This window comes from Lagopus muta, chromosome 5, assembly GCF_023343835.1.
Source record: "Lagopus muta isolate bLagMut1 chromosome 5, bLagMut1 primary, whole genome shotgun sequence".
NCBI lineage: Eukaryota > Metazoa > Chordata > Aves > Galliformes > Phasianidae > Lagopus > Lagopus muta.
The window spans coordinates 54099348-54117062 of record NC_064437.1 but is presented as its reverse complement, the minus strand read 5'-3'; the positions used below and the strand labels follow the sequence as shown (position 1 = coordinate 54117062).

At 49.2% G+C, this 17715-nt stretch overlaps 3 protein-coding genes across 3 annotated transcripts; all 3 read left to right on the top strand.

The window, feature by feature from the left end:
• Positions 1 to 11: 11 nt before the first annotated feature.
• Positions 12 to 4289, top strand: CALHM3 (calcium homeostasis modulator 3). Its single transcript, XM_048946847.1, has 3 exons — positions 12 to 828; positions 1268 to 1523; positions 2312 to 4289. Exons 1-3 carry the CDS (start codon positions 542 to 544, stop codon positions 2759 to 2761), a joined length of 993 nt encoding a protein of 330 aa, XP_048802804.1. The 5' UTR covers positions 12 to 541; the 3' UTR covers positions 2762 to 4289.
• A 2493-nt stretch (positions 4290 to 6782) lies between these two features.
• On the top strand, positions 6783 to 8627 carry CALHM1 (calcium homeostasis modulator 1). The gene is made up of 2 exons (XM_048946846.1): positions 6783 to 7331; positions 8148 to 8627. The coding sequence occupies exons 1-2, from the start codon at positions 6783 to 6785 to the stop codon at positions 8625 to 8627; spliced, it is 1029 nt and encodes a 342-aa protein (XP_048802803.1).
• Positions 8628 to 11557: 2930 nt separating this feature from the next.
• On the top strand, positions 11558 to 17572 carry CALHM2 (calcium homeostasis modulator family member 2). Its single transcript, XM_048946848.1, has 3 exons — positions 11558 to 11791; positions 13164 to 14132; positions 14211 to 17572. The coding sequence occupies exons 2-3, from the start codon at positions 13590 to 13592 to the stop codon at positions 14625 to 14627; spliced, it is 960 nt and encodes a 319-aa protein (XP_048802805.1). The 5' UTR covers positions 11558 to 11791; positions 13164 to 13589; the 3' UTR covers positions 14628 to 17572.
• The last annotated feature ends 143 nt before the right edge of the window (positions 17573 to 17715 follow it).

The window sequence follows — 17715 nt, the reverse complement described above, 5'->3', positions numbered from 1 at the left end:
CAGGTGGTATCTTTCGTCATTCGCCTGCTTCAACACCAGCATCATTTATAGGAAATGTGAGCTGCCCCAGTGCAAAGGTCTCAGATATTGATGCGAGTATGCCAAAAATGTCTTTGCAGTACAAAGCTTTTGCCACAAGGTGCCGTTCCAGATTGGGAAAGCCATCAGTTCTCGCAGCCACCGGACTGCAGGGTTGGTCCTTTCAGGCAATTTTCATTTAGGGAAATCTGTTTGAGTGGTAATGGGGTGGCCTCAAAGCCAAGCGTGCTCCTCCTGCCTCCTCCCTGTACTCCCAGGGCTGGGGGACTGCTTCACCAAAAAGAAACAGTGGCAGCTGTGGCGAAGACCAGCAAATTGGACTTGCTTCCTTTCCCCTGATCGCATACAGAAACTACCAACTGCCATACTAGAAGACAGCACGGGGTGAAAGAAGGAGCTTTGAAAGCTGTGCATCCTCTTCCGTTCTCTTCATCCCCAAGGGAGCAGAGAGGGGAAGGAAGGGAAACAGTTTCCTTGGAGAAGAATTGGCTAAAAGAGCAGAATGGACCGCTTCCGGATGATCTTCCAGTACTTCCAGTCCAACTCAGAGTCTGTAATGAACGGAATCTGTGGGCTGTTAGCCCTGGCTAGTGTAAAGATTTATACCTGTCTTGACTTCAGCTGTCCCTGCCTGCCCCGCTACAACATGGCATACGGCTTGGGGGTTATGTTTGTGCCCCCCATCGCCCTCTTCCTCTGCGGCCTCATCCTCAACAGACAATCTCTGGTGATGATGGAGGAGTGGAGGCGGCCACAGGGACACAGGAGGAAGGACCTGGCTGTCATCAGGTGGGGTTTGCACCAGGAGCAGAGCCCTCCCTTCCACTTCTCCTCTATCCTGTTTTCTCTCTGTATCTCTCTTCCTCCTGGTAAGTCAACTTCTTCTAAATTCATTTCCACACTTCGCCCCACGAGTGTGGAGTCTGGGACATGGTCAGTGCATGCATGGGTTTTCCACCAGGGCATAAATGTGCAAGATGATATGCTTGTATGTGCAAAAAGAGTACCATTACCATTGTGGTCATTCTTTATCAACAGCATTGTGATTTCCTTCCCTTCAGCTCAGTTATTGCAGACATACCAGTAAAATAGCAAGGAAAACCAGTTTCACCCTTTTACAGACAAACCATTGTCCAGAACAGAGGTCACACACAGCACAGTGAGAATGACTTTGAAGAAATGGGATTTCTCAGAGAGAAGCTGAGCTCCTGTCTCTCTTTTGCTTCAGGTACATGTGCTGCTCCATCATGCAGCGAGCCATGGTTGCCCCAGCTGTTTGGATCGTGGTTACCCTCCTGGATGGCAAATGCCTGATCTGTGCCTTCAGCAGCTCTGTAGACCCCAAGAAGTTTGTGGGCTTTGCCAATGCCACCCTGGCACAGGCACAGGAGATGCTCACCAGGGTGCCCTGCAAGGAGGATGAGCTGATGAGGAACAGCACATCCCGCAGGGCAGTGTCCAGGTACCTGCACTGCTGGTCCCAGGTGAGTGGCTGCCAGCTCAGCCCCATGGCAGGGATGTGCTCAGGGCACCCACTCTTCATTCAGCACAGCTTTGCTGTGGTCTGGCTGGGAGTAGGGCTGCTCTTTGCTGTCTTATACCCCAAAACACCACTGCCCTCAGTGACAATCTCCAAAGTCACCTCAGAAGAGAAAAAGAAGGAAGGAAAGTTCTTGGTTTTGTTTTTTTTTATTAACATAATTTTGCTTCTAAAAGAACCAGCACATTCTAAACCCATTTAATAAAAAGCAGGTTGTGAAGAATATCAGAGCCTACTAACGCCCTGCCTGCTTAGAACCAAAGTTTTCTAACTTGGCAGGTAGGAGCTACTGCTTTAAGGACAGTGAAAGCTGAGACAGGTGAAAGCAGTTTGTTCAGAAACAATATGAGAGCGGGACACCTGGCTTCAGAGCATGTATAGATAGCAGGTGGCTCTCAGTGGAGATAAGTGGATGCCAGCAGAAGAGCATCAAATCCCCTTTATCTGAGGCTCCCATGCTTAAAACAAATGCTCCAGACTTCTTGCAAAGAGTTATTCTACTGAAGTACTGATGCACAGATAAAGGTCATGTATTCACTGGGAAGAGGTGACAGCATCCCTAGCACTCTCAGCCTAAATGCAGTTTCAGGAGCTGGGTTTAAGGGACAGATAAAGACAGGAGACCCAATGCACAATTACATGAAGTCCTTTCTCAGCAGTACAAGCAAACAGCTTGTGTCTGTCCTTATGCTTATGTTGATCCTGTTCCTCTACTTATTTCTTATCACCCAGGCCCTCGGCTGGAGCATTTTGTTGATCCTCATCATAGCTGTTTTCCTTGCCCGCTGGCTCACACCTTGCTTCAACCAGGCTGCCCTCCTCCAGACACGTCACTGGAGTAACTACATCGACATCGAGCAGAAGATTTTTGAGGAAACCTGCTGTGAGCACAGCCGGCTCTTTGCTCACCAATGCATCCTTCACTTCTTTGAAAGCATGCGGAAAGAAATCAGACAGCACAGCTTTGACTTGCCTGGAGAGAATGAGAGAGAGGAAGATCTTCTCCGGGGCATCACAGACCACAGTCAGGTGAACAAACTTCTGAAAATGTGGTACTATGAGAAACCTCCCTTGGATGTAAGGCAGGCGATCCACAGACATCCTCTGGAGCAAGAGAGATCTCCACCCTGGGCAGATAGCTGCAGTGCCAGGTCTAAATTCACCCAGCACACCCATATGTGAAGAGGAGGTTGTCCTGAAGTCAATCCAGGTGTGTCTAGCAGATGGATGGCCACAGTGCTCACCTCTTCTTCCAGAACCCCAGGTCCAAAGGCTGAGCTCTGGGGCAACCAGCAGAACATCCTAACAGAATTAGTAAGACTCAGCTCCCAAAATCCCAGAGTTCCAGAATCACCGGAGTCAGCATTCACGACAATACTCATCCAAGGGCTCTGAATTGTGCTTTTGTTATCTTGAAGAGTTTGTAGCTGTGACAAAGCCCTTCTGGCTGGGCTGGTTGGTGTTCAGAAGGCTTTGCATGCACCAGCATCATGCCATGGACAGGACACACCTGGTTTTTACACACTTCTTGTAGATTTTAGCACAAACCAATCTACCCAAAGGATCATCCTTACATCTCTGGGCATAACCATCCTTAGTTTCAGCACCATTTGAATGTAAGCTCTGAGCCTCTAATGCCGATTACTTTCTCATCCACTCTTTCTAGCCTCTGTTTTAGATGTTTATCATGATATGGGTTTGACTGATATTTCTGTCCAGCAGTGCTGCTTGGTTGCATTAAAATTCTTACTGTAAAACCCATGCTGCATTGTTCTCCCTTCCCTCATCTCTGTTCCCCATCTTTTCATGCCATTATGAACTTTTCTGACTTTGATTTAAAAAAATCAGCTCTGCCAGATATTGAAATGCCACAGAAATACCCCAGGCACACCCCAAGCCGTGTGTGCAGTGCCCGCTGGGATCAGCACAGAGTTCTTCCCATGCTCTTTAGCTCCAGGGTGTGATTGCTATGCTTTCCTTCAAAATAAACATCGCACTTGAATTTCAGCCCTGGTTTACTATCACCAGGCATGAGACCACAAATCTCACCCTGAACTTTGCTGCAGACTTACCACTCCACACAAGTCAAATCAGCGATTTTCCTAGCCTCACTCAGTCCCGAGGTCTGCAGCTCTCCTTTGCATGCTACTTTGCATGCTACTTTCCATGCTTTCAGGCTTTAAGCCATCTCAGAGTGGCCACAAAACACAAAATGCAAAGAAGGAGGTGTGGGGTAGTTTTATTAGCTGTGCTGGGAGGAAACAGGAGGATCAGTCTAGTCACAGAGTAGCTCTGGTTGATAGGGGGGTCCTTGTCAGAAAAGTTGTATGGCTCAGGCACTCAGTCTTTTTGTGACCTCTTGGCCTTTGACCTTCACCCCCTGACCTTTGACCCAATGATTTTTTTAGCTTTTGATCAGGACTCACGACAAGATCCACCCTTTAATCCATACCTTTTACATCATGCTCAGGTGCCACAGTTTCTACACATCCTAATTACCATCATGTATCTTGCTTTTTGATACACACATAACATTCCCATCGTCAATGGACCATCGACATACAATGCTGATGATGCTCATTTAGTTTGTAACTCTGGATTCAATCTGTCATAACAGTCCTTCAGTTCAGGTAGAATGACCTTTAAGCTATTGATCTTTGACCTAGTGACCATTTAGCCTAATACACATTGACTTTTGGCCTGGTTACCTTTGGCCCATTGACCTTTGAACTACTGACCTAATATCTACTGACATATTGACCTATTGATCAGTCACCAGCTGACCACAATCTCTAAGTGACTTAACCCAGCTACATTCAAGGGGAGACTACCCCAACATTTATCACAGCAGGAGGATCACCTAATTTGACCAGTTGGTTGTGCTGATTTAGGCACCTGACTGTTGAGTGTTGGATATGGATTTTTTATTTTTAGCTGAAACCAGTCTGAGGGAGACATATTCTCACTTAAGAGAAGCTTATTTTGAATCAGTTTAAACTCATTGGGAACCAGTTCAAGCTGAAGTTCTGTAGATCAGTCACCAACAAAAATAAATGTGCTGCTCAGAGCTTTCAGTGATCTAGCTGCAACACATCTACATAAACTTACTGCAGCCAGGCACAATTTCCTCTCTATTTCTCTGCATTTGATTTTCATACCTGGACACCTGCAAGTGCAAATTAGGCATTTATGCTCATGCAAACTACCCACTTCTGGAGTTAGTAGCCATTGGTAGCACGTAAGTATGTGTGTACTACCAATGTACTGCATATTGACCTATAAGTACTGTGCATAAATACTGTGACTGTTATGCAGATGTGGAAATTTTGGAGATTACGCACACAGTAGTCTGTGTTCCAGATATGTTCCTGAGAAGTTTGCCTCAGTTAAAACCTGACTTGCTGTTTATGTCCTACATCTCTCTTCCTATTTCACAAAGCAGCATTGAAGCACCAGGTTGCTCCTTCAAGCTGGCCAAAAGATGGGGGAATATTTGGATTCCAACTGGTCTTACAGTGGTGATGCCCAGAGGTCCCTTTCCACCTGCTTTATTAGGAAACTGTGCTCTCATACGACAGCAGGAAGGGAGAGGGTGACCAACAAGCTTTAGCAGCTCTTTGTCTCTCAGGGTTGTCCTAACGCCCAGAGTGCAGATGTGTCTGAAGTCCTCGGGGCCCTTCACCCACCAGGAGTCCATGAAACAGTGATGCTGACTGCAAGGACAGATTTCCCCAGCCCACCATCAATGTTCCCAATGATATGGGAATCGTGACCACTTTCCTGTCCCTCCTCTCTATCTCCTGTACTGACTGGGGCACACAGAGCCCTACGCAACTCCCTGTTATGGTGTCTAACTGGGCATCCAGGTGCAGGACCCCAGATCGGGATGGATTTGGGCATGCACCACCTCTGCCAGGCCTGGTTTCCAAAGCACAAGCAGATGAGGTCATGCTGTTTCTGCACAGAAAATTTGTTCCTGCTGGAAGTTCACAAAAACAGACTCTCTCTCACAAAAATAAGGAGAGATCAAGATCGACATATATGAGCCCTGTTTTGATCCCTACTGAGTTGCTATTGGCTTCCATGAGAACTGTTGCTGCTGCACACCAAACAGACTCAGGCTCCTCATTCATCTTTAATGAAAGTTTTCCTGGAGATCAAAAATAGTTCTCTGCATTTACAAGGCTGATTCATGGCAGCTTTGATGTAAACTGCCCTTCAGAAAGCCACGCACCAGGTGAGCAGAGAAGCCAGCTGGCTCTCCTAGCTAGAGATATAGTAATCCTCATCTGTATTCATGCAGGCAAATCTCTTTCCGTTTGATGAGATCATGCAATTAACCTCTTTGCAGCAGGCAAAGCTAGGACTCACTGGGTGTTACCAGTGTGCTTTGTGATCACCTCTGTGGTGGTACCACTTTGACACTCATGTCAGTAGCACAGGTGGTGACAGGCTGGAGGGAGTGAATGCCTTGCTGGTGGTCAGCACTGCAGCAGTATGTTTAAGGCCACTTAGAGTCCAAATATTCTGGTATTTTTTGGGCAGCTTGAAGGTGAAATGTGGTGCTCCGAAGCTGCTTTGTGAGATGGGAGTCGAGATGTATGAGAGCAGCAATAAAATCCACTTCTTTTTGGTTTGTTCTGTAGAAGCTAAGCTCTGGCTGATGCCGATTTTGAGGAGGAAAATCTGAAGCCCCATTTTCTACATATGTTAGCAGAGCAGAGGTGGGGCATCCTGTCCAGCGTGGGAGGCACTCAGCTGCCCTGCTGAATTTGCAAGCAGGTTCACAGAGCCCAACCAGCAAATCCCATTCCTACCAGGGCACAGATTGCTCTGGGCAGAGCACAGCCAAGGCAGCACCTGTGCCCAGCAGCCAGGAGGACTGGTGACAGGGAGACTGCAGAAATGAGGACATAGAGAAGAATGGAGACAGATTTAGCAAATGAGAAACAACCCAGGTCCCGGGGACACGAGGAAGAGTGAAAGGACACAAACCTTGAAGTTCTGCAAGCAGCAAAATAAACAGGAAATAAAAAGTTGCATTTTCTGCATTAAATACTGGGGCTGTCAGAGCGTGTAAGTAAATTGCTGAACTCTATAGAGACTTGCTGATGTCCATCTTTGCAGAAAGGGTCTGAAAGAATTAAATAAACCAAAGACTCAGCTTGGACCACAATAGGGGAGGAATTGTTTCAGGAGGAAGATGGACAAGTTTCGGATGGTCTTCCAGTTCCTCCAGTCCAACCAGGAGTCCTTCATGAGCGGCATCTGTGGGATCATGGCCCTGGCCAGCGCCCAGCTGTACTCAGCCTTTGATTTCAACTGTCCCTGCCTGCCACGCTACAACCTGGCCTATGGGCTGGGCGTCCTCCTAGTGCCTCCCCTCATCCTGTTCCTGCTGGGCTTCGTGCTGAACAACAACGTGTCCATGCTGACTGAGGAGTGGAGGCGACCCCAGGGCCAGCGGAGGAAGGATGCAGCTGTCCTGCGCTACATGTTCTGCTCCGTGGCGCAGCGGGCCATGATTGCCCCAGCTGTCTGGGTGTCAGTGACACTGCTGGATGGGAAGTGCATCACGTGTGCTTTCTGCACCGCACTGCCCATGGAGGCCCTGGGCAATGCCAGCCACCATAGCCTCTCCCAGGGAGAGATGAAGCGAGTCCTTGCCCGCATCCCCTGCAAGGAGATCTACGATGGGCAGGAGCTCGTCGCCAATGAAGTGGCCATCAGGTACTTGCGCTGCATCTCACAGGTAAGAGGCATCACAGCTATGTCCTCTCTGATGGCTTAGGGTTAGGTGCTGACAGCCTTAGCTCAGTCTTAAAGGGGGGATTTCATTGAAATAAAGCTTCAGGAGGAGAGATGGGCTGTTTTGCAGGGGGACAAGTTGTACCCTTCACAGCAGCCTCTCGGACTCCTCTCCACCAAGCCTGGTCCAGGTGTTGGCTCCCTGACCACAGGCACCCCTCTGGTCCATCCCAATAGTGGCAGGTTTCACCTTGACAGCATTCCCATGAACAGCAGAAGGTGACCATGGGGCAGGGCTTTGGAGCAAGGACCCATGTTCTGACCACTGATCCTACTTGGTCCAGGCTGACCAGCCCAGGATGGTGATGCACAGCGGAGCTGTATACCAAGAGTCATTTAGGGCAAGTTCAGAAGGAGTAAATGTAGTTGTTACTCCATGACTGCCACCACCTCATGTAACCCACTGTTAACCTGTGGCTGCTCTGGGCACTAGTTATAGCTCATGTAAGCAATGGGCTGATAACCAGTTGCCTCTGCTGCTTGTGTTTATTAGCCACACCAGGTAACCACAGATGAAAAAGTGCCAATAACTCCTCGTCCTGTGCTTAATTCTTCTCAAGTCCTTTGCTTCTGGCCACAGCTAGAGTCAGGATGGTCCAATACTCTCTCATCACTTGTATTCTGTTTTAAAGTTGCTCTCCCTGCATTCCTTAGGACAGATAGGAATCATTCCTATTTTTAGAAGAGAAATGAAGCTTGGGAAGAAGGGGTTATTATGGTCTGCTCATGATGGATCTAGTATTCCCACTCATCCCCACAGGCCCTAGGCTGGTGCTTCGTGCTGCTGATGACCACGCTGGCATTCTTGGTCAGATCTCTCCGGCCCTGCTTCACCCAAACTGTCTTCCTGAAGAGCAGGTATTGGTCCCACTACATTGACATCGAGCGCAAGCTGTTTGATGAGACCTGTGCAGAGCATGCCAAGAGCTTTGCCAAGGTCTGCATCCAGCAGTTCTTCCAGAGCATGAGCAAAGACCTGGTGGCAACTCACTGCCACCCACCCAGAAAAGCCCCCACAGATGCTGGGGAAGCTTCAGAGAAACTTTTAGGCATCACCGATTGGGGCACTATGAACACAGCCCTGAAAAGCTGGCACAGGTGCAAGCCCCCGCTGCACCTTCACCCAACTGCACCCCACAGCAGCAATGGCTGGGCTGGGGAATGGCAGCCCCCCACACAACCCCATACGCAGCCCCCTGCTCCCCGGCAGGAGGCTGCAGTCTACTACAGCGTGGTGTGAGCAGAAGCAGAGCCACACTTTTGGCTGGGGTGATGAGCACCCAAAGGGTGCACGAGCACCCAAAGGGCAGCACTGGCACCCAGGTGACCCCATCTGCTCCCCATATGCAGCCCTACAGCCTGCGTAATGCAGACAACGAGCTCTGGGTTTAACAAGGCAGCTGGCCAAGGCCTCGATGTGACAGATGAGCCCTGGGGATGCTGGGGCACGTTGTGCATCCTGTGGCACCATGCCACAGCTTTGTGTGGAAGCAGTTGCTGACGCATATGTGCAAAACTTCCTTTCTTTCTTCACATGCACTTCGTGGCCTGTGACAGAGCTGGAGCGGGAAGAGCTCCCTGCAACACCAAGGATTGCTGTGCATTTGGGCAGCATTGCAATATCCCCAGTAAAGAATCAAGCTGGGCTGCTTGTCTCCCCATCAGCCCCCCCGTGCACTGACCCCTACACACACATACAGTTTCCAGGCCATGAGAAGATTTAAAATAAAGGCAATGCAAAGATAAACCTGAAAAGGGGTATCCTACATTGCGAGGGAAGCAGTGGTGTCATGAGTACGGCTCAAGGGGAAACTCCTGAAACGGGGTGCCTGGACCAGGAGAGGTGGAGGCCAAGCTGACCCTCCTGCCAAGAACTTTCCGCAGGATGTCCCATTCTTGCAGCTTCACCTGGATTCCTCTCCAGCATGAAGACGAACATTATACATCAGCCCAGGTGTTTGTTTGAGAAGCCAGCTCCAAATAAATACCTCAGGCTTACTGTTCAGGCTCAATGCACAAGTCATAAAGGCTGTTTATAAAATCATCGGGGTTTCTTTATTTCAGTACAGGGACAAGGAGCTGGGGCAACATGTGGGACTGGCACTGGGCCAGCCACAGCCCATGGAGGAACAGTTGGGTCAGCCACATGGCTGCAGGGTGCAGCACCAACCTTTTGCAACAGCAGGCAGGCACTGATTTCCATACAGCCCAGGGATGACGGAACCCAGGGCCTTGAGGCAGCAATGGAAATCTCTCCATTCACTCCTTGCTCTCATTGCACTAGCAGCACACAGGAGAAAAAAAGCTTTTAGAAACACAATTTTACCCGTGCTGCGTCCCTTTCTAAATGCTCATCCCCTTGAAATTTCTCCTACCGCATTCTTGTTTAAACTCACCCATTATGGCTCACTGGTAACTGAGGTGACTGTTCTGAACATAAACCTTAATTACCGGTGTCTAACTCCACAGAGGCTGTGGGGAGAGAAGAACAAAGGACAAAACGAAAATGGAATTCTTCGGTCTGCTCTGTAGCATGAACCAGCCCATGGTCAAAGACTGAGTGTGGCTGACTCCCGGGAGAAAGGAGCATGACACAGATTTATCATTAATCTTCACACCCCAAACTGTAATTAAAGCACCTGCCCAGAAATTAATAGACACAAAACCTGATTTACAAGCAAAGGAGATTAAAAGATAAAGGCGGTTTCCACTCCCATTACTTGCAGCTCAGCACTGTTCATAGCTCACCAAGAAAGCTGTACCCCAAGTCCCACTACAGCTGTGATCAGCATGCGGGGCCAGCCGGCTCCATCCACATACCAAGGAACCTACGTGCATTTGCAAAGAAAAGCTTTTGGAGTTTCAGTTTAGATTTTGAGATCAAAGCTCTGTCCCATGTAGCAACTTTGGCAGTCCCTGCAGAGCAGGAATGGTGATCTTCCTGTGCTGACACTTTGTCCCAGCAGCTTTTCTGGATTTTGGGGACATATCTCATCACTGGTGGGAGTAGACCCCTCACTGGGGGATGCAGAGTGGCTCCCACAGGCTGCGGTCCTGGCATGGAGCATGTTTGGCAGTGGGCTCTTGGAGTTGCGGTACTGCCATGCATGCAGTGCACTCCGGCACTGCACTGCTGCAAAAGCCAGGGCCAGCACAAAGGGATGGGGTAAGGCTAGAGCCTTACCAGGCTGAAGGATGAGGAGTACTCAGGACAAAGATTTCAGCTGGACCACAGTCATTGGCTTAGCACTGGTTTGCTCTGGGCAGAGGAGAACGTGAGTGTTACTTGAAGGTTTGCCTGTGCTGAAGAGATTATCATGAGAGCACTGAGCTTAACCCTGGGGACACAGTGCCAAAGAGCCTGGGGAAAAGGGACAGAGCCTCTGGTCTCTGTGACAGGCTGGAACTGGAGCCAAGGGACAAGCAGCAGAGAGGAGAAAGCAAGGCATCAGTCTACAGAGGAAGTAGAAAGCAAAAAGGCAGAGACAGACAGGAACATGGCTGCAATCTCCAGCTCATGGGCTGCACTCAGCCCCAAACACACGGCTTGCCCCACGCAAACCACAGCACTGCATAGCAGCCATTACACCCCTCTGCTCGATCCACAAGAGTGGGTCCATCTCAGAGGCAAGAAGCAAAACCTGACAGAGTTTGTGGTGATGGGTTCCTGCTCCTCTCGAAAACCCAGCCAGACTGGCATTATCCCCACAGGCTCAGCCAGCTCTCAGTCACAAAAACAGCAGTTTCCACCCCTTCCCCTTCACCTGAGACAAGGAAAGGGCTTCTCCCACACTGCCCCAACCTGCTCAGCTGGGGTCCCATCCTCATTCCCATGGGTTCCAGCCTTGGTCCCACCAGCATCCTCTAGGGAGCATGGGGGTCACATCCAGACCAGACTAGGGGCTCCAGAATTTCCCCCTCACATTCCATCCAGGCATCCATTGCTCCTGTCCTGCAGGCAAACCTTGTCCTCCCCACGGCCAGCCTCTGCACAGCTGCATCGCAGATCTGAAACATACCAACGTGCTTTTTCCACTGACTCATTCTCGGCTTTTCCTTCCTTTCTTTTTTTTTTTTTCTTTTTTTTTTTTTTTTTTTTAAAGGCACAACCTCAGTCCTGCACCCAGCAGAAGCCACGCGCCTGCTCATCGCCCCACCCAGGCGCAGGCCCCAAGAACAGCCTCCTCCCTCCCTCCCTCCTCCCAAAAGCTGACAGCCCAGGGCACACTGCAAAGGAAGCTGCCGAACTTGAATACTGCTTTACCCACTTTTGCTTCGCCCACCCTCCTGGCCTCAGCTGGACCCTCCCTGCTGCTCACCCCCTTGCTGCTGGGAGAGCCCCACTCCTGGAGCCTGAGGAAACCAGCTAGACAAAGTTCCAGAAGGACTTCAACGGCTTTCCAAGTAAGTGATGGCGTTTTTTCACTTGCTTTCAGAGATGTCTCAGGAAAAGACTAACGCTGCCTACTAAAAAAATCTTTTGCTGAAAGCATCTTTTCCCCTCCCATCCTACCCACCCATCTCTCCCATCATAACCCAGCAGCAGAGCGAGGGTAACCCCTTGGCCAACACGGCATGCTCCTTGCCAGCTCCTCTTCTTTTTGCTTTGCCTGGTACTAGGATCTTGAAGAGAGGTTGCAAAGCCTTGCTTATCAGCTTGCTCTAATAAAAGGGATTTGAACACCATGCACCAGGGCAAGTTTGGAGCTTTAATGTTCTTGCTTGCATCACAAAGCACAGCAGCCAGAACTGCAGGCCGGAGCTGCTGTCACGTGGCTGCGGGTTTTGGCTTTAAGGAGGGAGTTTTGTATATGGAAACCTGGGAAGATGCAGAAAGGTATTAAAGGCACTGGGTGCTTCTGTTAGAGGAGGATGAACTATGGCGTCTTTCTCTCACCTGCACAAACACCCCCATAGCCTTTTCCTTGTAGCTGGGGCTAGCACAGGGATAGCTCACCCTGGATTTTGGGACAGTTGTGCTGGGGTGTCTGGTCTCCCCCAGAACTTCTGTACAACGATACGCATGCTGCCAGTGCTGCACAAACCACCAGGGACTGTTAGTCGGCTGTCCAGGTCTTTCATGCCTCCAGCAAACCCCGAGGCTTGCAGGCTTTGTCAGACTTGAAGCTTCCTGAAATTAAACCACACAGGGGTGCAGAGCAGATGCAAAGGAAACAAAGAAATCAGCTAAGCAACACTTGCAAAGGGGACAGCAAGGCAACTGTGGGAGAGAATCATCCTACCACATCCCTTGCTAGCAGGAACTTCTATGTAATTTCAGGCCCAGCTCTATCAATATTCAGTGTTTGTACATTGGATCACAATAAGCTTTGCTTTCCCAGAAAGTAATACCTCTTGCTGGCACCAGCAGCCCCTTGCCCAGTTGCAGAGACCCCCGATGGAGAAACAGGACTGCATTAGCATGGGGCCAGCTGCCACTATGTGCAGTAAAAGGGAAGGCACATGCAGAGCAGCAGGACACCATCCTCCAGTAGGTCCTCAGCCACTAGCTGCTGCTTTCCTATTAATGTTTCTCCAACCTGATCCTCCCATGAAGCATCTCCCTGTACCCAAACCTACCAGGTAAACTTGCAGCACCCATGGGACTCATTTCCTGCTGTCTCCCTGGCATACTTCGGGCTTTTACTAAATATTAACTCATCAGGTCTAAGGAGGGAGGGCTAGAGTGTGAGTCATTGGCGGGGCTGGGGACGCATCCATGCCCCACTGCTCTGGTCCAGTTTCCCCAGTAACACAGCGTCCTCCTTCATTACAGGCCTGGGAGATCAATAAGTGTCCAGCGGCAACACCAGTGGTCATCGCTTCTGTGGGATGTGACTAAAGCCAAACGAAAGACTATGAACGTGCTAATGACAAGGGTAGAAATGATCGTCCCTTTGGTAATCTTTGCTACAGAAATGCTTTTGGACAGTTTATTGAAAAACTGAGGAGCCTGAGGTTTCCTTCATTGCTTAAGCTGAATTCCTCCTCAATCCATTCCGAAGTATCCCTGGTAGCAGCCAGCTCCAGAGGCTGGGACACCAGCTATCAGTGACTGCAGTGAAGGTGTTGTGCTCCCTTTCATTTCAGTCATCCCAAGGCCATTTCACTCCCTCATCGCGTCCCTTGGTGCAGGGACGTGGGCCAACAAAGCCCCCCACTGCAGTAGGCACCTCCTCTCATTCTCCATCTCCAGGATAAGATGGCTGCCCTTATCGCTGAAAACTTCCGCTTCCTCTCCTTGTTCTTTAAGAGCAAAGATGTGATGATCTTTAATGGCCTGGTGGCTCTGGGCACAGTGGGCAGCGAGGAGCTCTTCTCAGTTGTTGCCTTCCACTGCCCCTGCTCTCCAGCCCGCAACTACATCTATGGGCTGGCTGCCATCGGTGTCCCAGCCCTGGCACTATTCCTTATCGGTGTCATCTTGAACAACCACACCTGGAACGTAGTGGCTGAGTGCCACAAGCGTGGCACCAAGAACTTCTCCACTGCCGCCACCTTCCTCCTCTTCGGTTCCATCATGGGCCGGGCAGCTGTGGCACCCGTCACCTGGTCAGTCATCTCTTTGCTGCGTGGGGAGGCTTACATCTGCGCCCTCAGCGAGTTTGTCAGGCCATCCACCCTGGACAAGTTCCCATCTGAGTTTGGGGCTGAGGTGCTGGCGAGATTCCCCTGCAAAGACGTGCCAGCAAACCTCACCAAGTTCCGGGATGAGGTGACACGGAGGCTGAGATATGAATCCCAGGTAGGCAAGTTGGGAGCAGAGCTGCACGGAGCGGGTAAGATCATTTTGACACACCCTAACGCAAACTCTCTCTCTCAGCTCTTTGGCTGGCTGCTCATTGGGATCGTCGCCGTCCTGGTTTTCCTCACCAAGTGCCTGAAGCACTGCTGCTCACCGCTGAGCTACCGGCAGGAGGCCTATTGGGCCCAGTACCGCTCCAACGAGGACAAGCTTTTCCGCCGCACAGCTGAAGTCCACTCCAGGATCCTGGCAGCAAAGAATGTGAAGCAATTCTTTGGATTTGTGGCACTTGATAAGGAGGAGAAGGAGCTGGTGCAGGAGTTCCCAGTGGAGGGCGTGCAGCCAAGCCCCCAATGGAACGCCATCACGGGTGTCTACATCTACCGGGAGAACAAGGGCTTCCCCCTCTATAGCCGACTCCACAAATGGGCAAAAGGGGTGGAAGGGAATGGGCCAACCCCAGAGGGCCACGAAATGCTCTTCTTGGCTTCCTAAGACAGATGGATGTTGGAAGCAGTTCCCCAGTCTGCCTGGCAGGCCTATCAGTATTGGTGTGCAGTTCATGGATTTGCTGGGAATATTCCTGCCAGCAGGATTACTACTCTCAGCAGGTAAAAAGGAATCAACAGCCTCCAGGTAGAGGCTGATAAGCAATGCACTGAGCTGAGGAACCCCTCCCTTGGAGACAACCATCTTGCTGGTGCTCCCAGAGGGATAAGGGGAGCACAGCAGATGCACACCTTACCTTCAGGCTGCTGGTGAGCCCTGCTGTCTTAAGCACCATCAGAAACCTCAGGGAGGAAGAGCTGGGAACATTTCTAGCTCTGACTCTTGCAGTCCCACCTGTCTCCCCTGTGGCAGGGCTAGCCCCAGCCATCCTACACACCCACCTTTTTATCAACACCAGTAACTTCTTATGCAGTTCCGCAGTGCCTGTTACACTGACAGGTCCTGGAGTACTTTACAGACTTCAGAGGGAAAGAGAAGCAGTGAGCACATTCCTGTAGCAACAAGGATTCAATAGCATCTGGGAAGGAGTGGGTCAATACTACATCAGCACACCAAATAACTGAGAGACTAAGGCAGGAGGAATCACCAATATTGTAGGCATTCAGAAAGACACTCTGTAATTACGAAGTTGAAATTTGGGTAGGACACTGAACTCCCTTTGTTCTTATTGAAGCGTCTGGCAACCTCTAATGAGCCTAAATGGTCACAGCCATGAGAATATAAACCTGGAAGGTGACACCATCAGCAGAATAGTTTTCAGGCAAGGTGGCATAGTGGAGGGCTCAAAGGGAGCATAGCATCCACGGTGAACCACAGCACCATGTGCAGCTCATTGCATTACTCATCCACCATTGGATGAGAGTCCTGCTTGTTTGGTTGACAGGTTGGAACAAAACTCCAGACAGAATTACATACATATAATTACATTATATACATACACACACTATATGTATAAAATAGTATTTTGCTGTACTAACGGAGCATATTTCTTCCAGGGAAAGGGGCAAAAAACTTGCCAGCCAAAAGACCACATGCACTCACCTGCTCTATTGCTTCTGCAGCACAAGAGACTGTGGGAATGGGATGAGGGGAGCAGCCCTCTCTACTCCTCTACCACTGAACTAAATTCTTACCACTGCTTTAAACAGTCCCTGCAGCAAACTGGCTATTTTAGGGACTCAGCTGTACTGAGAGAGCAAGACCAGAGAGATGTTATAGTACTGCAATTGCTGACACTGTGCTGACTGTTTTGGCACTGTGCCCCTTTCTACCTGAGAGTCAGACCTATATACCTATATAGGCAGGACAATGGAGTTCGGTTTTCCTACTTGTACAGTTCCTCTACAGACACAACTTCCATTTACACTGTGCCTTTTACCAAAAAGTCTTGAATTGTTAAAAAAAAAACAAAAAAAAAAACTCACTGAACTCAGAGAGGCTTCAACACAAGAAGATTTGAAATAAACTATTAAATGAGTTCTTTTTCATTGCCTTTTGACATTTTTAAGGGAGTCATAGAAGGCATGTTTTAATATTCCCTTTGAAGCCAAGAACTGGGAACTTTTCTTTCTATTAAATGTTTACATCCTCTTTTGTTCAGGTAACACCACGATACTATGTTTTGAAGTATCATCACATATTAAACTAGTGGAGGAGGTATCCCAGGACCCACGATCAGCTCTGCCATAATTTGCCTTTCATCTGTGGGAAGGCTCAGCTACCAACTGACCTAATCTTCAGGAATGATCACATGCAAGTTAAAAAAAAAAGAAAAGAAACTGCATTCACTTGAGATAAAAAAGTTAAATTTGCATTTCTCCTCACAGGCCCTGAGGGGTGAACACACATATGCGCTTGCCACCCCCGCATGCAAGTCAGCAGATGCAAGGTAACTTGCTGAAACAGTAGCATGAGCATATTCCTCTTACTTCCCTTTGAGACAGCCCTCATTCCTTTGAACCACCTCCACTTCCTTCTCCTCCTCTCCCCTCCTTTTGAAGGAGAACAGCAAGACACAATGCTTGCTAAAGGATTTGTTTACCCTAAGAATACAGCATGTGTACAGCCCGGCCTTTGCTTTGTTTAGCTTCTCTCTTCTCCATTAATTCCAGCTGCTTTCCATGCCTTGCGATAGGCCAGAGACTTGTGCAGCTTGCCCATCTTTTCACCATCTTCCTGGAGAGGCAGATTTGGGCCAGCAGCTAACAGCAAGGAGCAGAGCAAACTACTGCTGTCGGAAATACTGCACTGTAGTATTTCTCTAATATGTAGCAAATCTCAAACAATGCAATTGTGAGGATTTTTTTTCCTGTTTTTCCTCCCTTCTTCCACAGCCTTGAGCATGGTCCCTGATAATGTAGCTCTGAGCTTCTGTCCCTCATAGCCCAACAGTGCCCTTGTGAATCATAGAATCAGTTGAGCTGGAAGTGGTCCTTAATGGTCATCTAGTTCAACTCCCCTGCAATTAATAGGGTTATCTATAACCCTGCCAAGGTAGTCACTCACCCTTCCCCATTGAGGGTGAGGTGAAGTCAGCAGAAGGAAGAAAGTACCGAAGGAGGAAAAGAATCAGGGTGAGAGCTACCAATGTGTGGGAAATGCTGGGAGCAAAGCATTTGGGGAAGAAGTAGACTTGATTAACTTCTGCAAAAATACTCAAAGCAGGACATTAAGCCACATAGCTTTTCAACTCAGCGTAAGCAAGAAAAATACCAAAAGGGAAGCCAAGGCGCCTGTCTGCTTGGCATGCTGGATCATGAAGGCTGAGCTCACGTGCTCTGTGCTCCTCCTGCAGAGGCTGAAAGCAATGCTGCTACAGAGCAGCCTACAGGCTGTCAGTTAGGGCACGCTTTCCAGCAGCAAGCCACACTTAAACCAGGCTCCAGTACACAGAATTAAACACAGCCCTTTCATTTTCCCTGCTGACTACTGTATAGACTATAATAGCCCCTGTAATCATAAAGAAATAATACTTCAAAGGGATCTTGGTTTCAATTCAGACACTTATTTACACACTCTATTACATAACTAATTCATTTGGGGGAAAAAATAAAAGGAAAACCACCATTACTGC

Bases quoted from the DNA above. Each gene is read 5' to 3' on its own strand.
- CALHM1 (XM_048946846.1), top strand. From the start codon at position 6,783: ATGGACAAGTTTCGGATGGTCTTCCAGTTCCTCCAGTCCAACCAGGAG. The intron at 7,332-8,147 runs GTAAGAGGCATC...TCATCCCCACAG, and splicing joins ACTTGCGCTGCATCTCACAG to GCCCTAGGCTGGTGCTTCGT.
- CALHM2 (XM_048946848.1), top strand. From the start codon at position 13,590: ATGGCTGCCCTTATCGCTGAAAACTTCCGCTTCCTCTCCTTGTTCTTT. The intron at 14,133-14,210 runs GTAGGCAAGTTG...TCTCTCTCTCAG, and splicing joins GGCTGAGATATGAATCCCAG to CTCTTTGGCTGGCTGCTCAT.
- CALHM3 (XM_048946847.1), top strand. From the start codon at position 542: ATGGACCGCTTCCGGATGATCTTCCAGTACTTCCAGTCCAACTCAGAG. The intron at 829-1,267 runs GTGGGGTTTGCA...CTTTTGCTTCAG, and splicing joins AAGGACCTGGCTGTCATCAG to GTACATGTGCTGCTCCATCA. The intron at 1,524-2,311 runs GTGAGTGGCTGC...CTTATCACCCAG, and splicing joins ACCTGCACTGCTGGTCCCAG to GCCCTCGGCTGGAGCATTTT.